Genomic DNA, 16,342 nt, shown 5'->3' on the forward strand with positions numbered 1-16,342 from the left:
CTTTAGAAACCAATCCAAATTTTATTTCACTTGGAATCATATATAATAACAAAAAGATCTCTTTAGTTAAGCCTAATGGTAAAAGAGTTGATCACATAAAATGTATTCAAACTATATCAAGTAACAACGTGCTGCTTTAAGTTCACCATTCAGAAGGCTGAATTAGCCATACTCACTGGTTCACGGCACATTACCCTTCTTTTCTTATTTCTTTTTATCTCCTTAGCCCACTCCCAGGTACTGGGCCCCAGAGGCCGTCATTCTAATGTGTTTAATGAGTTCTTTCCGTAGATGTTCTTACAAGATGTACACTGTGCTGTGCTTATGAATTCTTAATTCACGAGAATGATACATATACTTCACCCTTTTACATTTCTCACCAAGCACTATACTCTTTAGACCCATTCATGTGGCTTGTGTTTACCTAATCCGTTGCTCGTAATGGTTGCAGACAACCCCACACTGTGCACCATCATTCTGCCCCTCCTTCTCTCAGCAAGGGTCACCCAGTGACTCACCCACCCACCTCCTCCGCTACTAATAACACAGCAGCAAATACCTTTGCTCATGTCCTCTTGGAGAACTAGGGGACACATTCCAGTGTCCATTTGCAGGAATGAAATCGCTGGGTCATAGAGTAACTAACTACTAGTTAATTTGCTTAAGTAATGCCAGACTGCCTTCCAGAAGAGCTGCCCAAGACTGTGTTCCCACCAGCAACACGCAAGGTTCCTACTTACTGCCCACTGCCCTCGTTAGGCTTTGCCACTTATTAGCTCCATAGGGACCATGAACAAGTCTACCTCTCAAACCTCATTTTTCTTTTCACTGAAATTAGACTGTTAGTGCCCACTGCCTGATATGGTTGCTGTGAGGCACACATTTTATTTTAATAACATGAAAGTACTTTAAAAACATATATATATATAAAAACAAGGGGAGGTCCCTTTGTGACACAGTGGAAATGAATCCGACTAGAATCCATTGAGGAGGTGGGTTCCACCCCTGGCCTCACTCAATGGTTTAGGGATCCGGCATTGCCGTGAGCTATGTTGTAGGTCACAGATACTACTCAAATTCTGCCGCTGCCATGACTGTGCTGTAGGCCAGCAGCTGTAGCTCCAATTCAACCCTTAGCCTGGGAACTTCCATATGCTGAGGGTGTGGCCCTAAAAAGCAAAAAAAATAATAATAATAAAAATAAATAAATAAAGAAGTTCCCTGGAGTTCCCATTGTGGTGCAGTGGTTAATGAATCCGACTAGGAACCATGAGGTTGTGGGTTCGATCCCTGGCCTTGCTCAGTGGGTTAAGGATCTGGCATTGCTGTGAGCTGTGGTGTAGGTCGCAGACACAGCTCAGATCCCGTGTTGCTGTGGCTCTGGTGTAGGCCGGTGGCTACAACTCCAATTTGACCTCCTAGCCTGGGAACCTCCATATGCCATGGGAGCAGCCCTGGAAAAGGCACAAAGACAAAAAATAAAAATTAAAAATAAAATTTTTTTTAAAATAAAAAAAAAAAAAAAAGTTCTCTGGTGGCCTAGAGGTTAGGATTCAGTGCTTTCACTACTACAGCCCAAGTTCAATACCGGTCTGGGAATTGAGATCCCACATAAAGCCACTGCAAGCTGTGACAGCAAAAAATAAATATATATGTATATAGTTTTTTATAAATGTAATTTCTAAAATAAAGTGTAGTTGATTTACAAGGTTGTGCTAATTTCCACCACACAGCAAAGTGACCCAGTCCTACATATATATACATTCTTTCGTTTTTGTTGTTTTTTTACAGACACACCTGTGGCATATGAAAGTTCCCAGACTAGGGGTTGAATCAGAGGTGCAGCTGCTGGCCTACGCCACCACCACAGCTACACAACACCAGATCCAAGGTGCATCTACAACCTACCACCGCAGCTTGTGGCAATGTCAGATCCTTAATCCAGCCAGCAAGGCCAGGGATCAAACCTGCAACCTCACAGACACACATGTCAAGTTCTTAACCCACTGAGCCACATTGGGAACTCCTCTTTTAGTATATTATTTTCCATCATGGTTTCTCTCAGGAGATTGAATATAGTTCCCTGGGCTATACAGTAAGACCTTATTGTTCATTCATTCTAAATGTAATATTTTGCATCTACTAACCCCAAACTCCCAGCAAATGTAAGCAATTGTTGTTGTAATTTTTGCTCTTATGATAATTTCTAATTATCCTGCAACCCCTCTCACATACACACACACCCCTACCAAATGAGAGAAAAGTAAATAAATTTGACGCTTGGAAAATGAAACTTTCTCTCAGATACCTAAACACTGAGGAAGACTGAAATAAAATGGGGAAAATACTTTCTCTTCTGTATTTACTCTTCTATGCATTTATTTCATCAAATATTTTATTAAGGCCATGTACCTGGCACTCTACTAGTAGAAAAATATAAAAATTCATAGGGCAAATATGCACATAGTACATGAGCAAATTTTCATCTATGCCTTGAATATTGTACGTAAATGTTATTCCAAGAATTACTTCAAAGTTGATAGCTTCTGACATCACAGCATAACAGCTCCTATTTATTTATTTAATTTTTTTATTTTTGGCTGTTCCCATAGCATGTGGAAGTTTGTGGGCCAGAGATCTAACCCACACCACAGCAATGACCTGAGCTGCAGCAGTGCCGAGTCCTTAACCCACTGCACCACAGGGGAACTCCTCAGATCCTATTTACTGAGCACTTACTACATCAACATGTCATGTATATTTCCTCAAACACTTAGAACAATCCTGCAAGGCAGATGTTATCACTCTAGTTCCTCATATAAGGTAAGAGACAAAGTTAAGTGATTTATCCAACAGAGTAATTAAATGGTAGAGCCAGAAAATCCCAGTAGGTTATTCTAAAATCCAGGCTTTCTCTCTCCACTCCATCTCCTTTCCTCTTAAAAGATATGTTCCGGAGTTCCCGTCATGGTGCAGTGGAAACAAATCCAACTAGGAAACATGAGGTTGAGGGTTCGATCCCTGGCCTCATTCAGTGGGTTAAAGATCCGGCGTTGCCATGAGCTACGGTGTAGGTTGCAGATATGGCTTGGATCTGGCGGTGCTGTGGCTGTGGTGTAGGCCGGCAGCTGTAGCTCCCATTAGACCCCTAGCCTGGGAATGTCCATATGCCGCAGGTGCAGCCCTAAAAATCAAAAAAAAAAGAAAAGAAAAGAAAATGTTGAAAGCTACCTTTAGCAGAGGGCAGACTATCGTCAGAACTATAAGGCTAAGAACAAAATATCACAGAAATTACAAAGATACAGACACAGTTCAATAATAAACACTGTTATTTAATATTTATTATGTGCCAAGTGTTTTATGAGTGATTTTTTTTTTTGGCCACACCCAAGGCATATGAATGTCCACAGGCCAGTGATCAATTCTGAGCCAGGTGGAGCAATGCAGTATCTTTAATCCAGTGCACTGGGCTGGGAATCAAACCTGCATGGCCACTGAGCCATAGCAAGAGCTCCTATATTTATTATTTATAGTCTTTATTAAAATATTGTAAAGGAGGTGACCTCATCTCTACTTTCAAAGGTGTGGAAATTGAGATTGAATTTACCAAGGTCACACAGGTGCTAACTAGCGACACTCAGACTAAAATACAGGTCTTCCTAACTTCAAAACCATGATTTTTTTGTTTTTTTGTTTTTTTTTTTAACTGAAAATGAGCACTTCTTTAAGAGTGATAGAAATGTTCTAAAATTAGACTGTGATGATGGTTATCCAACTCTGTAAACATACTAAAAGTGACTGAATTGTACACTTTTAAATGAGTGAATGTTATGCATTAAATTATATCTCAATAAAGCTGTTAAAAGACAGTTTTTATAACTATACTTTCTTTCGAAAGCTTGTAAAATATTACTAATATCAATTTTTTTCAATCTCCACCTTTTATCTATAGTTAAAAATCATAGTTTCAAAATTCTCAAATTAAATACATGATAAAAGAACACCTCCCCCATGTAGTTTCCCCTTCCTCCACTCACCCCCTACCCCATGCTGACCTGAGATTGTTTTTTCTCTAGAAATGTCTTCTTCTTGTACAGTTAAGCATACAGTTCCTTGTCTGCCCCTCGGTATACAGAGTTCCCAGGACAGGCATCAGAGCTGAGCTGCAGCTGTGATGTATGCTGCAAGGTGCAGCAGTGCCAGGTCCCTTAACACACTACCCGGCCAGGGATCTAACCTATGTCCTGGTGCTGCAGAGATACCACGGATCCCACTGTACCACAGCAGGAACTCCAGCATACATTTCCCTTTGCTTCTACAATCCTACTCCCAATATTTAATTTCCTACACACACACAAAAGGTGTGGGTGGGGGAATATCTATGTCAACAAAAAACAATCTATCCAAAAACATTCACAGCAGCTTTATTCATAATGGCCAAAGCTCCAAACAATTCAAATATCTGATGAATGGATGAACAATCTGTGGTATATTCATACAATGAAATATGACTCAGCAACAAAAAGGGATTAATCTACTAATACCTACAACAGCATGGAAAAATATCAAAACATTATGCTAAGAGAAAGAAGCCAGGTACAGAAGAAAACATATAGGTAAAGCAAGTATCTATGGTGAAAGAAATCAAAACAGTGCTTGCCTGGACAGTTGGAGGGAGTTTAACTGGGAAAGAATTCAAGTGAACTTCTTAGGATAATAAATGTTCTGTTGTGATGGGATATAATGTTTGTGAGAGACGGAGAACTGTACACTTAAACTTAGTGAATTTTATTGTATGTAAATTTTACCTCGGTAAAGGTATGGCATTCCCACTGTGGTACAGTGGGTTAAGAATCCGACTTGGCCACTAGAATACTATGGAGGTGTGGGTTCGATCCCTGGCCCGGCACAATGGGTTAAAGGGGTTCAGCATTGCCACAGTTGTGGCATTAGGTCACAGCTGTGGCTTGGATTCAATTCCTGGCCCAGGAACTTCTCTATGCCATGAGTATGGACATAAAAGAAAAAAAGAAAGGTATAAACTTATAAAAACACCAATACAAAAGGGGAAGAAAAATCTATTATGCTTAACTTGACCTTCAAAGAAACAGAATCTTAAAAATCCCTGTTCTACCTTTCTAATATCTAATAATCCAGTTACAGACGTCAGTTCTCTCATTTCTAATACAGACAGATATCTCAGGATCTACTTGGTTATTTATTTTGTCCCCAATGGAAAAAGAGACCTGATCAACCATTCTCAGCTCAAGAGTCCTTTCTTTACTTAAAGCTCATTTAAGCAGACTACTAAACTATGACTTTCTGGAGAGTAAAAACCGGTTCTTATTTACTCAGGTTGCCCCGTGTGTGCCTGACACCTGGTAAAGGCCAAATATATTTTGGATAAACAGATTATTGAGTCAACTAAAAAACACAGGGCAGGAGTTCCCTTGCAGTGAAGCAGGTTAAAGATCCCGAGTTGTCAGTGCAGCAGCCCAGGTCGTTGCTATGGCGCAGATTTGATCCCTGGCCCAGGAACTTCCATGTGCCAGGAGTGCAGCCAAAAAAAAAAAAAAAAAAGAAAAATACAGCACATTTCACCAAGTGTAAGTGGTGTGCCGGACAGTCAATGTCAGCTTGCAAGGGAGCCAACTCTGTACAGATCCTCCCAATTCCATGAGCACCTCCCATTGTGTTTAAAGTCAGTTGTGATAGAAGTATTTATGATACTGTGATTGATGATAAGAAATATATATATTGTTCTTCAACCAGTTCTGGGCACAGAGCTCCTAAATCCCTTGGAATTTCCTAAGTGAAGAGATCAGTGAAGGAGTCACTTTGTTAATGAGGTGACTTTTGGAAAACCCCTAAGGAAGGGGGGCTGGTTGCCAATAGAGCCAACCCGGGTGATTAGAGGATTGGAATTTTCAGTCCCAACCCATCCCTCCCCCAGGACCTCTCATGAGGGGAAAGGCACTGGGAGATGAACTGATGACCTATAGCCAAGGATTCAATCAATCGTGCCCAGAAATGAGGCCTCCATCAAAATCCAAAAGGATGGGGTAGCAGAGCTTTCAGGTTGGAGATAGGGGGAACATGGTGTGCTCAGAGAGGGCATGGAAGCTCTGAGGCCTTTCCACACAGACTTTGTCCTGTGCATTTCTTCTGCCTGGTTGTTCCTGAATAATAGCCTTTTATAATAAATCAGTAACCTCCTAAGTAAAATGTTTCTCTGAGTTCTGTGAGCTGCTCTAGCAAATTAATCAAACCCAAGAAGGGGCCATTGGCGCCTCCAAACTATAGCCAATTGGTTGGAAGCACAGGTGATAACCTGGGTTTGTGACCTGCATCTGAAGTTGGGGATGGGGATCCTACTTACGGAACTAAGCCCTTAACCTGTGGGAGCTCATGCTGTCCTGGGTAGACAGTGTTAGCAATACGTTAAATGGCAGGTGTGGGCATTGCTTCCTGGTGTTGGGGAAACTCTACCACCCTCAAATACACACTGGTATTGGTCACCAGGACTCATATTTTCAGTACAGAAACTGGCAAATGCTATAAATCATGGCTTTTGGGTTTTGGAGGTTTTGTGGTGGTGGCAGTTGTTGTTTTTCTTTTTGAGAACCAGTTTACCAGCATATTACTGATCATATCTCAAATTAAGAAGAAGAAAAAGTTTCCATTGTGGCTCATTGGGTTAAGAACTCAACATAGCATCATAAAGGATGTGAGTTCGATCCCTGGCATCGCTCACTAGGTTAAAGATCCAGCACTGCTGTGGCTGTGGCATAGGCTGGCAACCCTATGCCAGGAATGTCGATATACCACAGGTGTGGCCATTAAATGAAAACCAACAAAAAAGGAGAGGAGGAGGTAGAGGAAAAAAAAGAAAATCTAAAGGGTTAACAAAGGCCAAGCAGTCATCCCAATGCTCTCCTCCTACTAAGTGAAGTGTCCCACTTTTTCTTCCAATCAAATCCTCTGCCTTTGGTGAGCATTAGCAGCCCAAACTCACTCTTGCTACTCCCCCTCAGAAGATATAAGTTCCTTATACTCTAAGATGTCATGAATTGCAAAAAGCACAATTTCTTTTCTTTTCTTTCTTTTTTTTTTTTTTTGTCTTTTTCTTTTTAGGGCCACACCTGTGGCATATGGAAGTTCCCAGGCCAGGGATTAAATCGGAGCTACACCTGCCGGCCTACACCACAGCCATGGCAATGCCAGATCCAAGCAACATCTGTGACCTACACCAGAGCTCACAGCAATGCCTGATCCTTAGGCCACTGAGCAAGGCCAGGGATCGAACCCACATCCTCATGGACACTAGTCAGGTTCTTAATCTGCTGAACCAAACAAGAACATCCACATTTTCTTTAAAATCATATTTTCAGAGGAAAATAAATCACCTAAGCCATATAAAATAAATTTAAAAGCTCCCAATATATGTAAAATTAGGAATGCCAAAAATGAGGTGAAAATGCTTCTGTATCAGTTTATTACAAATTACCTCTCCCTTTTAGTGTTTAAAAGTGTTTTGAATTACAGACTATTTTAGCTGGAACAAACTCTAGAAATAGTTTATCCCAAACTTTCTCCTTTTCCCGGGTGAGAAACTAAAGCCCAAGAGGTGATAAGATTCTGAGGTTCCAGTGCTACAGTTCATTGCAGAATGGGGACTCCATACCTGGCCTTCTGATTTCACCACCTCTGTTTTGCCCGTTTCTCAAGCAGACAAGGGTTTGAATCCAGTGTCAGCCCTTACCAACCATAATTTGCCCAGCCTTCCTGCAGCTCAGTTTCTTTGTGAACAAAATGAGGAGGGTTGATGATTCCAACCCTACAGTTTCTTTTTGAAGAAGAAAGCATCTACCATGAGTGGCATAAGAAATCACAGCTGTGATTATTAAAGAAATCTATGTTTTCTCTATCCAATTAAATTAGGAACTTTTTTTTAACGTATAAGGATATTTGCTTGAAGCATTGTCTGTGGAGGCCAAAAAGCTAGAAACAAGATAAATATTTATTAATAGGGAAATTAGGAAATAAAGTATGGTCCATCCACACTGTGAATAGTAGGCTGCCATGAGTGCCCATCATGGCTCAGTGGAAATGAATCTGACTAGTAACCATGAGGATGAGGGTTCAATTCCTGGCCTTGCTCAGTACGTTAAGGATCCAGCATTGCTGTGAACCGCGGCATAGGTTGCAGACTTGGCTCAGATCCTATGTTGCTGTGGCTGTTGTGTAGGCCGACAACTGTAGCTCTGATTCGACCCCTAGCCTGGGAACTTCCATATGTTGCAGGCCCAGCTCTAAAAAAAAACAAAAAATAAATAAATAAATAAAATTTATATATATATATATACAAGTAAATTAGGCCACTATAAATAAGAATAGATTCTTTTCCAGACAGTTCTCCATGACTTTTGGTAAATGTTTCCATTCTGTAACACTTTTCAATTGACAAATAATTAGGAAATACAAGTCTATTCCCTGATGTGCCTCTCCTGAAATTCTTTGGCACATTTATTTATATTTTCCCTTCCTTTTTTTTTTTTTTTTTTTTTTTGCTCTCGAGAGCCACACTCATGGCATATGGAGGTTCCCAGGCTGGGGTCAAATTGGAGCTGTAGCCACTGGCCTACACCACAGGCACAGCAACACCAGATCTGAGCCACATCCGTGACCTACACCATAGCTCAGCAACACCAAATCCCCAACACATTGAGCAAGCCCAGAGATCTTCGTCCTCGTGGATCCTAGTCAGACTCGTTTCCACTAAGCATCAATAGGAACTCCCTACATTTTCCCTTCTTGATTATACACCAAAGTCCAGACTAAATAGGAGGCACCTAATTAAATGATACCAAAGATCTAGGCTTGGGAAATTTTCTGGTGTTGGCTTTCTGTGACTCTTGTAACTTTGTTAACTCATAGGAAACTTGTTTTGTGAACTTGTAGAGAGTGAAAACCAAGACTTGTATACCTGGGAGTACCTTATGCAGGACACAAGTGCAAAGTTTTGTTCATATGGTTAAGACTGCTCCTAAATCTGGAGTTCCCGTCGTGGCGCAGTGGTTAACGAATCCGACTAGGAACCATGAGGTCGTGGGTTCGGTCCCTGCCCTTGCTCAGTGGGTTAACGATCTGGCGTTGCCGTGAGCTGTGGTGTAGGCTGCAGACGCAGCTCGGATCCTGCGTTGCTGTGGCTCTGGTGTAGGCCGGTGGCTACAGCTCCGATTGGACCCCTAGCCTGGGAACCTCCATATGTTGCGGGAGCCGCCCAAAAGAAATAGCAAAAAAAAGACTGCTCCTAAATCTGAATGCCAGATCCTTTCCAATATGTATTCTGTCACTCATTCAAACATTAACTTAAGGCCTACTGCCTGTCAAGCCCTATGTTTGATGCTAAAGATCAAAGCTGCAGTCACAGAACTTTTTGCCAGATTCTACATAAAAACTTCATGACATGAAAAAAGTGGGGTGGAGTTCCCATTGTGGCTCAGCTGGTTAAGAACCCTACTAGTATCCATGAGGATGTGGATTTGACCCCTGGCCTTGCTCAGTGGGTTAAAGATACAGCACTGCACCAAGCTGATGTGTATTTCACAGATACAACTTGGATCCTGTGTTGCTAGGGCTGTGGTGCAGGCCAGCAACTCCAGCTGACATGACCCTTGGCCCAGGAACTTCCTCTTGCTGCGGGCTGTGGATCTAAAAAAACCGAAAAAGAGGGGGAGTGGTAAAGAGAAGCCCCACACCTGTATTTCAGATCCTTGGCATCATGCTGTGGCATTACCCACAAGAGCTGCACAGACCAAAAATGTCATTTCATGCTGGAGGGGCAAAATAGCTACTAATGAATCACTGTAGTTATCTTTAAAACACTTGGGAAAACAGCCTTTTCAAATCAGCCACACACACAGTCCTTTATCCTACAAGGGCATTTAAGTTAACTTCCATTCTGCCTCTTTCCTCCACCAGGCCAGGTCCAAATATTCATGTCCTGACCAGAAAACAAAATATATGCCAGGGCCAGTTTTTCAGTATTTCCTTTTTCTTAATATTATCTGAAAACAGCAGTAACTGAGCATCATTTGATGATGGAAATACCAAAATAATTTATTTCATATTTTAAACCTCAAACTCTAAACACTAGCATACATCATCTTTATATATTACTATAAATTACTAAGTACTAAAGACAGTTTATTCGGAGAAAAATACCACTTCTACTCAGTTCTGAAAACATGTAACTTTCATGTTACATGTGTTTGCTTTCTTCTCGCCTAACATAGAACACTTACTGATTGATCCACACAGGACCTTCGCAAGAGAGGAAATTCAGGAGTAACTTCCATAAAAGAATCAAAGAATTGGTTTTCTCTCAAGGCTGCTGATCTCATGCCCCTGGTCAAACTGGACACTGAGAGGTTCTTGGAAAAATCCACATCCTTTTGAACAGATAAATCCACTGGAAGCTACAGTTTGCCTACAGTGTCAAACACACCAGAACAAGTGTCCCAAGGTGTCTTTCAACCATGAGTATCAATTCTGAAGATGTTATCACATACCTGAGATGTTATCCTAGGAAAAAGATACTCAAAGAGATAATGACCTTAACTTTGATAGAACTTTCAATCTACAATTAACCACAGCTGGACCTTTAGTACTTAAAAACATGCCTAATACTAAGCACACAAAGAGTTCCCGCTGAGGCACAACAGGATCAGTGGCATCTATGGAGTGCTGGGATGCAGGTTTGATCCCCAGCCCAGCAGAGCGGGTTAAGGATCCAACATTGCCACCGCTGTGGAGTAGGTCACAGCTGTGGCCAGGATCTGATCCCTAGCCTAGGGACTCCATGTGCAGCGGGGCAGCCAAAAAAGAAAAAAAAAAAAAAAAGGAGTTTCCGTCATGGTGCAGTGAAAATGAATCCAACTAGGAACCATGAGGTTGCAGGTTCGATCCCTGGCCTCGCTCAGTGGGTTAAGGATCCGGCGTTGCCATGAGCTGTGATGTAGCTTGCAGACACAACTCAGATCTGGCATTGCTGTGGCTGTGGCTGTTGCATAGGCCGGCAGCTGTAGCTCCAATTAGACCCCTAACTTGGGAACCTCCATATGCCACGAGTATAGCCCTGAAAAAGCAAAAAGGGGAAAAAAAGAAAAAAAAAAAGTGAAAGCATACAAGGAGTTCCCCTGTGGTGCAGTGAGTTAAGTATCCAGCATTGTCATTGCAGTGGATTGGATTGCTGCTGTGGCTCGGGTTCAATCCTTGGAATTTACATATGCCACCGACTCAGCCAAAAAAAAGAGCATATGACAAAAAAAAAATAACTTTCAAAATTAGATCATGAACAGAAGGCCATTTAAAGTTTTTAAGCCGTTCTGGAGTTCCCATCATGACTCATGAATTTGACTAGCATCCATGAGTACACAGGTTCAATCCCTAGCCTCGATCAGTGGGTTAAAGATCTGGCATTGCTGTGAGCTGTGGTATAGGCTGAAGATGCAGCTTGGATCTGGCATTGCTGTGGCTGTGGTGTAAGCTGATGGCTACAGCTCCAATTTGACCCCTAGCCTGGGAACCTCCACATGCTGTGGGTGTGGACCTAAATAAAAAAGACCAAAAAATAATAAATAAAGTTTTTAAACTATTTTCACCTATTGACATAGGATGAAAATGAAAAAAATCACAATTAAATGGCCCTCCTGTTCCCAGGTAACTTAGCATTAACCCAACATCTCACTGGCATTTACATTTGCAAGATACAAAGGTAGAGTTATGTGAACAGCCCAGTGAATACATACATGGAAAGGTTACTTCAGATCTGATTAGATCATTAGTAACCTTGATTTTTTTTAGAAAGGCAGACTTTCACAACATTGTAAATCAACTACACTTTAATAAAAAGAATTTCAGAACAAAGGGTGGGGAAAAAAATGTAATTGTAATGTATACATGTAAGGATAACTTGATCCCCTTGCTGTACAGTGGGAAAATAAAAATAAAATAAAATAAATAAAAGCAATGACAATCACCCAGAAAAAAAAAAAGAATTTAATTTTTTTAATTTAAAAAATAAGAGTAGACTATTAAGTTTGGAGATATTGTAGCAAGGCTAAACATTCCAATTAAAATTCCTTAACTCACAACCATTCTTATGTACACGTGTCAGGCAATTGGTCTCATTAATTTTGTGTATTTAAAAAAGTAAAAATCCCATATACGTAAGTTAGAATTTCACATGATCACCAGTATGGATTTTAATTTCCTATAACTACAGTAACATATTCTACAAAAATATACAAACATTTTGCACATTAAAAAATGAATAACTTGTTTTTGATCATACCTGTGGCATATATGTTTCTAGGCCAGGGATTGAACCTGTGCCTCAGCAGTGACCCAAGCCACTGCTACAGTGACAATGCTGAATCTTCAACCAACTGAGCCACAAGAGAACTCCCTGGATAACTTTTAAATATGTATGTTACTAATTGGAAATCAACCTAAGAACAATCACTTAGAGTCCAGTACAATTACAGTGTTTTCAATTATCAAAATAGTATTTGAGAATTAGGCAGACTTGCTTAATGCTATAAAAGGTGAGGGGGGGAATTGAAGTATTGAATAAAGGAAAAACATAGCCCTAATGTAAGTAGTACCACACAAATGCAAACAAATTCAGAATCCACAATGTTTCCTTGGATTCCAAAACAAACCACTGGTTTTCATATTGTCTGAAGGACATGGAGCCACATTCTCTGCTATGAAGCCTCACACATCACTGGGCAGATTATGAAATTGATATTTATTTATGCTTTAGCAAAAAGAACACTGAGAACCATCTAAATGCTTCCTCATAAATAACCATCTAACTAGAGTCCAGATTCACAACTCACTTATTCACCCTCCACAGAAATCAGCCCTCTAGATATTCATCGCTGGGTTGAAGATATTCAATGGATTGCTTGATTTCAGTCAGTTTTTGTTTTAGAGCTGTGGTTTAACTTTACATTCACTTTCAATATTGAAAAATTGCTTCCTTAAAGATGTACCCATTTGAGCGCAGGCCAGCAGATTAAAAGAAGCCTGAACTGCTCCACCAGCAATCCATGTCCACTCTAGGACTGTCATCTAGTCCTTCTACCACAGCCTCCTGGGTGGCCCACCCTCTTGGAATAAGTTCTGGCATAACCCTGTGCTATCTCCTAACTGTGCTTTTACCAGAAAGCAGCCTCTTCCAAAATTAGAGGAGCCACACTCATTCTCAAACAAGCAAAATTAAAACTCAGAATCAAAGTAGCAATAAAAGCCACCAATGGCCTCTGTCAAGACTTCAGTCCTCTTTAGAAGACTTCCCCTTGATTCCCTGACGATTTTCAGGGATGACACTTGGAAGATATGATAAGGGCTAGGAGATTTGTGAGTTTCAAGGGCAAGTCCCCTTAATTTGAAACTAGGTAGACTACCGCTTTCAAGGCTATGCGAAGGTGTCTCATTTTTTGGAACGGTAATATTTCTCCTTTTTCCAAAATAGATAACGGATGCACACGGTTTAAAAAAAAAAAAAAAGTCCCACAAGGTATGTGAAACTAAGTCTCCCTCCCACCCTTCCACCAGCTCCCTTCCCAAGGTCAACTGCTGTTTAAGTCCCCTTCCGTAGGCCTTCTTTGCTCACGGAACATACGCGAGTGTTTTAGACCAATTATCCTCTATTACATACACAGTGGCAGCTGCAAAACTGCTACTAAACGCCTCTGGGCTTAAAGGCGGCAATCTGCTGGGAGGTGGGGGTGGGGGGAACCTATCTTGAAGCTGCGGTTTTGCACATCACGCACCCGGTTTTTACTTTGTGGGTGTTTTACCTGCACGCCAATGGAAGGCTCTCAAAGATCAAGAGAGAAAGTAAGCGCACCGCAAGCCACCCCCTGGCACCGCACTAATATCCGCATTAGTCTGCACTTTTTCGATCTCCTAATCTTTAAAGTATATTTTGTATTCTCACTGGGTTAAACGAAGTATCTCGACTCATCTTCAAAAAAACAAAAAATAAAATAAAATAAAAAAGAAGAGAGAAAGAAAGAAAAGAGCCTATCGCTGAAGGTAACTTTCAGACCCAGGTGATCTCCCTCCTCCTCGCCAAACCTGCAGCTGACTTCGCCGGTGTCCTTAGGAAGGGCTCGGCCTGGCACGGAGTCGGAGGGGCGAGCCTAGAACGCAGAAGCCCAAAGACGCGAGACAGAGGGGAGGGAGTCCCAAGCCCCGGGCCGCGCTTTTCTTCCAGACAAATGTTTGGCAGCCAAAGCCCCAAATCTCTGAGCCCTCTCTCCTTCCTCAGGATGCTCGTGGCTGGGGCAGATTACCAACTCCCGCCTCTGCCCCTGACCGCAACTTCAGTCCCGCGCCCAAGGCGCAGCCGGACCCCCTACACCACCTTGCGACCACCCGGTCAGCGCCTCCCGGTACCCTCAAGCGGGCAGGGCTCCAGGCGGCGCCCCCACGGCTCCCGGGACCCTGGCCCCTGGCCTCCAGCGCGCCGCGATCCCCGCGCACCCCCGCCGGGAAGGAAGCCACAGGTAGAGGGGCGGCGCGGCGCTCACCTGAGCAGGAGGGGTGCCCTCGGCGCCAGCTGGAGAAGAGGAGGCGGAGGAGGCCATGTTGTGGAGCGGCGGCGGCTGCTCCTTCCAGGAACTCCGCTCTCCCCTCCCCGTCCCGCTCCTCCGGCCCCCAAATGTGAGACTTCTCGGAGAAAAGTTCGGCCGCGGCTCCGGAACGCCAAGCGCGGCCCCGCTGCACCCGCCTCGCCCGGCGTCTCCTCCCTGTGCTGTGTCCTCTGCGCCCGCCAGGTGCCCGACCGGGCCGGTGCGCGGGGGGCGGGCCCGGCTCAGGTAGAGGCGCGGGGCCGACCAAGCCCGCTCCCCGCTGGCCGCCCGCCCCGACGAGCATGCCCAGTGTGCCCGCGCTCTGGGGTCGAAGTGGCAGTGAGGCGGAGGAGCGGGGGCAAGTGATGGGGGTTGGGGGGGGTCTTACCTGGGGACTGGGGAGCCGAGGTATCTCTGGGAAGGAAGAGAGGGCAGGTCCTGTTTCCTGCGAGCAGCTAATTGAGTTACATTATCACAACCAAATAATAATCATCGTAACCTTCATAATCATCTGCGTCTCTGATTCTTTGATTACTTGATTATTCAAGCGTTGGTGAATAAAATTAGACAATTTTGCTTTTGTGTTTTTACTATTAATCTATTGCCTGCAATCCATGAAAAATCAGTGTTTGCTAGGCAGACAGCTTCAAAACAATATCCACAGCCTCCCTTCCACCCCACCCAGGTCCCCAGCAGCACCGAGGCGGCCTCAGCTACCTGCTCAATTAAAAAAATAACTCTCGGAGTTCCCGTTGTGGCTCAGTGGTTAACGAATCCGACTAGGAACCATGAGGTTGCAGGTTCGATCCCTGGCCTTGCTCAGTGGGTTGAGGATCTGGCATTGCTGTGAGCTGTGGTGTAGGTCACAGATGCGGCTTGGATCCCGCGTTGCTGTGGCTCTGGTGTAGGCTGGCAGCTACAGCTCCGATTGGACCCCTAGCCTGGGAATCTCCTTTTGCCCTAGGAGCGGCCATAGAAAAGGCAAAAAAAAAAAAAAAACCTCTGGAGTTCCCCTTGAGGTGCAGTGGAAACGAATCCCACTGGTATCCATAAGGATGCCCGTTTGATTCCTGACCTCCCTCAGTGGGTTAAGGAACCACCCTGCGTAGCTGTGAGCTGCGGTGTAGGCTGCAGAGGCTGCTTGGACCCCACGTTGCTGTGGTGTAGGCCGGCAGCTGCATCCCAGATTCCACCCCTAGCCTGGGAACTTCCATATGCCACCGGTGCAGCCCTAAAAAAATAAAAATAAAACTCCAGAGCGGTAGGGGTGTGAGGTAGGCACTGAGCCTGATTCACCAAAGAGATATAGGGGCAGGACTTCTCAGTGTCCTTGTTTCTAGGAGCTCAAATGGCAAGGCATTGCAAAGCTTCTATCCTGGGAGACAGTTGGATTTTGGGCGCTGCTCCCACAGAAATTATTATTAAACCTAGAGCGCCCAGTGAGGCAACTGGCCCTCACCTAATATCACCAAAAGGAGAGCCCCTCACAGACATGCCTTTTGTCAGTGCAGAGAGCAAGGCACAGGCATTAAATGACAGCCAGCTGAACTGGCCAGAAATTTAGTCCCTTTTCAATTTTGCCTCCATTTTCCTGATTAAAGAAGTGTTCTCTCCCAAAGGAGTTCTTTTTTTTTTTTTTTTTTTTTTTTTTGTCTTTTTGTCTTTTTGTTGTTGCTATTTCTTGGGCCGCT

At 43.2% G+C, this 16,342-nt stretch overlaps 2 protein-coding genes across 3 annotated transcripts in view; one reads left to right on the forward strand and one right to left on the reverse strand.

The window, feature by feature from the left end:
* ANK3 (ankyrin 3) overlaps positions 1-14,888 on the reverse strand; it is a 777,589-nt gene extending 762,701 nt beyond the window's left edge. For both annotated transcript variants that reach the window (NM_001445066.1, NM_001445067.1), the window contains 1 exon segment: positions 14,610-14,888. In NM_001445066.1, coding sequence (NP_001431995.1) covers positions 14,610-14,666 — 57 coding nt within the window. In that variant the 5' untranslated portion in view covers positions 14,667-14,888.
* LOC146396836 (uncharacterized) lies at positions 8,547-15,017 on the forward strand. Its single transcript, XM_084997486.1, has 2 exons — positions 8,547-8,601; positions 9,280-15,017. The coding sequence occupies exon 2, from the start codon at positions 14,298-14,300 to the stop codon at positions 15,015-15,017; it is 720 nt and encodes a 239-aa protein (XP_084853612.1). The 5' UTR covers positions 8,547-8,601; positions 9,280-14,297.
* The last annotated feature ends 1,325 nt before the right edge of the window (positions 15,018-16,342 follow it).

The sequence above is a fragment of the Sus scrofa genome, chromosome 14, assembly GCF_054392235.1.
Source record: "Sus scrofa isolate SSC_HxYL_T2T_F1_AM1 chromosome 14, Sscrofa_HxYL_maternal_Yorkshire_Landrace_v2.0, whole genome shotgun sequence".
NCBI classification, from domain to species: domain Eukaryota; kingdom Metazoa; phylum Chordata; class Mammalia; order Artiodactyla; family Suidae; genus Sus; species Sus scrofa.